Below are 4623 nucleotides of genomic sequence, written 5' to 3' on the forward strand. Positions count from 1 at the left end.
TTGGAAATTTTTTTTGGGGGGGGGGGTAGTGGGTGTGGTGGAAGAAAACAGTGGCAGTGTTAATTGCCACAGCATTGGGAGCAATTAACACTGCTTAATGCTGCCTTGCTGTCAAATTTCTAGACCCATGGAGAGCCTCATAGACTGGATTTGGCTTGTGGGCCAGAGGTTGAGCATCTCTGGCTCAAGGGGATGGTCTTCACTGTTATTTACATATGTGCTATACCAGGGATGGCCAACCTGTGGGACATATGCCATAAGTAGCGTACACAGCCTCTGTGCATGGCAAAGAACAAACTGAGGAGAGGACAAGAATCATGGTGGCATATAGGGCACAAAGCAGAGTAGTAGCAGGCAGGGACCCCAGGGCAGGGAGCAGAAAGCACAGCAAAAAACTGGGAAGGGGAAGGGGATTGAAGTAGCACTCAGGATGGGTACAGGGCTAACTTGTGGCATGCCTGCCAAGGTTGGCCCACACTGTGCTATACCATGCTGCTCTGGCAATAACCCCAATACCCATATTATTCTTGCTCTAAGTGAAACAGTGTAAAGGGTTGGTGGACACCAGAATGCAAGGATATCCATGTGCACTATTTTTATGAAACATCTGTGCACCTCTTAAAAGGGAACATGAAGAAGGGAATGAATAACAATCTTGCCCTTGCCAGAATTTTTCTTAAATAAAATATAATTACCTCCTTTCCCAGACATTGCTTTTATTCCTTCAGTAGCCAAAAAGTTAGATTCAGAACAATTATCTTTTTTTAATGCAGCTAAACCTAAGATGCAAAACAAAAACCCAAGTAAAATCAATGCAAGTGTTCTGGCAATAATTTTACAAAGAAAACCATAAAACTCAAAAAGTCAAGACAAGTACATAACGAGTACTGACAAATCAAATTATCTACAGTCCATTATTTCAAACCACCTTGTTATAAAACACACATTGATTATGGTAATCTTTACAGATAGGACTAATATCAAAAGGCACTGAAGAGCCACTTTAATTAAAGTGCCCAGAGCGTCATGTGCATCCATGTCCCCATGCTGAAACATGGCAGTGGGGGCACTTTAACCAAAGCTCATTCTACGAGCTTTAGTTAAAGCACCTCCACTGCCATTTTTCAGCATGGGGACACTGATATGTGACACTGGAGTCTGCTGGAACACAGTAATTACCACAGTCCAGCAGATTCAATTAATCGAGTCTGCTCCAATGTGCTATAATTATGGCGTGTTGGAGCAGCCTCCCTGAATGTGTATAGGCACTCTACTTTTTTGAACAGAAAACTGGTAAAATGAGAATTTCAAGGTCCTATTCCTGACTGTTATTACCTTCCTATATGACCATTGACAAGCCACAACTTCTCTCTGCTCCTGCACTTCCTCTTTCCAAATGCCTGTATAGAGACTCATGATTATAGTTTAGGATGACTGATACATTAATTTCACCATAAATAGTAACACTGTTCTACATTCAGCCAATTTATGGTGCCATAAAATGGCAAACCAGCCACAAAGATATTCCACAAAATATGTGGAACTTTGTGGTTCACTTGTATAGCACCATAAATTGAACATGGAGCATCCTCATGCTCAGGCTGAACACTTGTAACAGGGCATAAATTTCCTCGGATTCCAATCGCACCATTGTTTTAACGCCTGCCAGGGCCTAAATCACAAGACTGAGGATTCTCATTTACTATTTGTAAAGGGCTTAGAATTTTGAGATACAAGTAATACAAGGCCACAATATCTTTAAGTGGCTTTTAGTAATAAACTGATTTAACATTAATGTTAAGGCACTGACACTTTAAAATGCCCCAAAGCAGTCAAGCTATATCACATAAACAAAATGTTTGATATATAGTCATTCATATTGCTTAATACAAATGTAAAACTACAAGTGAACAAAAACAACACACAAAAACCCTCTAAAATCTCAAAGTCCTCCAATTTGTTTTAGCACTCAACTAGATTTTTTTCTATTTGTACTGTTAACATAGTAACCACAAATTGTTAACGCCATTGTTTTTACCTATACACATTCTATAAATATGACTAAACTCTATGAAAAATAATAATACATTATTATTTGTAAAGAGCAACATCTCATTCTTGAAAATAAATACTTTACTAATTTAATTTATGAACTAATTTTCCTACTTAAGTCTAGGATTCATTGGCAAACCATTTCCTACCTATAAAAGATTTTGTTCAATCATCAGGCAAAAACAAATCTTTCCAGCTAATTCTGCCCTCATGAAAAGCACCTACAAAGTTTACTTATTTTTAATTAACTATATTTATTGACTTAGTCTGGCTGTTAAATTATTTGTTACTAGTTTGTGAATTTATTCTATTCTATTGTATTCTCTTCTATGATGTTTTATACTTCAGCCATAAGAATATCAGATCAATAAGAGCAGTGATGACTGCTGGAAGATTTTTCCTCAGAATGGGTGATAAAATTACTGTTATTGATTAAACCTTATGAACAATTTGAAGAGCTAATGATTCTCAAGTACAAATATCAAAAGTAGATTTTTTTTTAAATCTATACTGAAAAATAGAGGTAATGTTTTACAGAGGTCTATCAAAGATAATTGAAAATGTTCTAATTATTTTTCATGGTCTGTAACACAAGCAATATGCTACTAGTTAAGAAATTTAATTCAGTAATGCACATAAATGTTAGAAAAGAAAATCTCTGTATTTGGAGCTTTTTTTCCTCCCGTTCTAGCCTGTGAATCAGCCAAGCACATAAAGTTTAATGTGTCTTTTAGCTCAAAGAATGCCTTACAATGGCAGCTCACTACATACTGCTTGATTATGCGGGCCCTGCTAGGTACATGATGCATAACTTACTCTGATTTTTTCCTAAAGCAAATGTCAAGTGTTTGGATTCATAAAGACAGCTAGGCACAGCTGTGTCATAAGAGAGAGTTTGATGAACCTATCACATATGCACTGACTCTGACAAAAACAATCCTTTACCCTTTCTTTCAAAATCTTTTCAAATAAAGCCCAGCTCAGCCTTAACAAATTATCTTGTTTCTCAATATTCTGAGAGGACTGAACAGACACAACTTAAAAATGTTTAATAGAAAGATATCAACAGGGCTACTCACTGGGCAATCTTCCTATTTAATTAACTAAAAATAAGCATCCTATGAAAAGAATCAGCTTTCAAAAAAGCATGAATATTATGAGAATTGTCTGTATATGGACAGTTAGGCTGCTAAGTTTTAAAGTAATCAGAAACTTGGAGAATTTGACATGTTTCCCAACCAGGCAATTTTAGTCATGTAAATTATACTAAGGAAGGATTGGATCCACTTAGGCTTTATCATACCTGAAAACAGGCAACTCAACCAGAAGAGAGATTCATGCAGCCTAGGATACCTGTACAGTGAACGGGGAGAGTTATGCACCTTGGCTCCAAACAAGGAAACACTTAGAGCTAGCCAAGAGGAAGCACAAAACATGGCAATACTTATATGCCATGGCTTTTGCCTCATGGCCAATCAGGAACAGGGCCACCAGGGCCCCTCAGCCAGTCAGCAGGGGAGGTAAATATCACAGAATATTTAAAACCACAGTTTTACCTCCCAGCCAATCAGGAGTGAGTGGCGGGGTTGCTGGGGCCCCTCCACAGCAGAGGAGGAGGGTGCGTGGCAGAAAAAGCCACGTTAAAGGAGCTGTTGTGCAGCATACTTCTAGTGCAATGTAGGGGAGGGGGGAAGAATGCCCTCAGGCTAGGGAGGGCCAGAAACTCAAGTCTTCACTTCTTGGGTGCTCTAAACACTAACTACCACAGAAGGTGAGCAGGTTCCTCCCCCAACATCCCCTCTGTCTTAGTTTTCAAGTGACAGTGGCCACTGGTGCTGCCTGTGTGTGTTTTTATTCAGTGCTGTCAGCATAGGTTAGACAAGCTCCAAGGACACCTACTACATGGGCCCCTTTAGGACTTAGGAAGAGGTTAGACACTTCCTCAGCTCTGATCTGGATAGCAACAGAAGCTAGGTATCCAGCTGCTCCTTATACAGTGCATGTGTACGCCCTTAAAAGCTTATTGTTTAGGTGCTTAGGAATCTTCTCAAGTCAAAATATAGGTTCTGAACAAGTTTAAATACCTACAGAATTTTGTGGCCACTGGAACAGGGTGGGGAGCTAGATCACTTTGTGATTTCGGTACCTACTTTCCATATATATCCTATATAGACACTTAATTTATCAACTTGGATCTGACCTTAAATACCCCATTTCTAACATAACAAACAGACAACCCTTCAAAAATGTGAAGTGCCATGTATGAAGTATAGATTCAATTATGTTTGACTGTCAGAGAGCAACATGCATTCTGTGGTTACACATGCACATGAAAGCAAGAGAGACAAGTGAAGGGCCCCTCTAGATGTCCAAGTAAAGGCATGATAGGATCTACTGAATGATCCACATAATTGTGCCTCCTGCCATGACACATGTACATGGCAGGAGGCATGCCTGTGGGATCCAGCATCAGATCCTAGTAGGCCTTATTGCTGGTGTACTGGGATCCTGGGCTCATCAAGTGTAGGACTCCCAGTCACAGAGGCTACACATACAAATTAAAGCTAGATA

At 39.2% G+C, this 4623-nt stretch overlaps 1 protein-coding gene across 1 annotated transcript in view; it reads right to left on the reverse strand.

The window, feature by feature from the left end:
- The window catches only part of CLIP4 (CAP-Gly domain containing linker protein family member 4), an 84435-nt gene that overhangs the window by 22288 nt on the left and 57524 nt on the right, over window positions 1–4623 (reverse strand). The window contains exon 11 of the mRNA XM_019526691.1: window positions 696–779. Within this exon, the coding sequence (XP_019382236.1) occupies window positions 696–779 (84 nt within the window). The remainder of the gene's footprint in view (window positions 1–695; window positions 780–4623) is intronic.

Source organism: Gavialis gangeticus, unplaced genomic scaffold, assembly GCF_001723915.1.
Source record: "Gavialis gangeticus isolate Ggan-Ray unplaced genomic scaffold, GavGan_comp1, whole genome shotgun sequence".
Lineage (NCBI taxonomy): Eukaryota > Metazoa > Chordata > Crocodylia > Gavialidae > Gavialis > Gavialis gangeticus.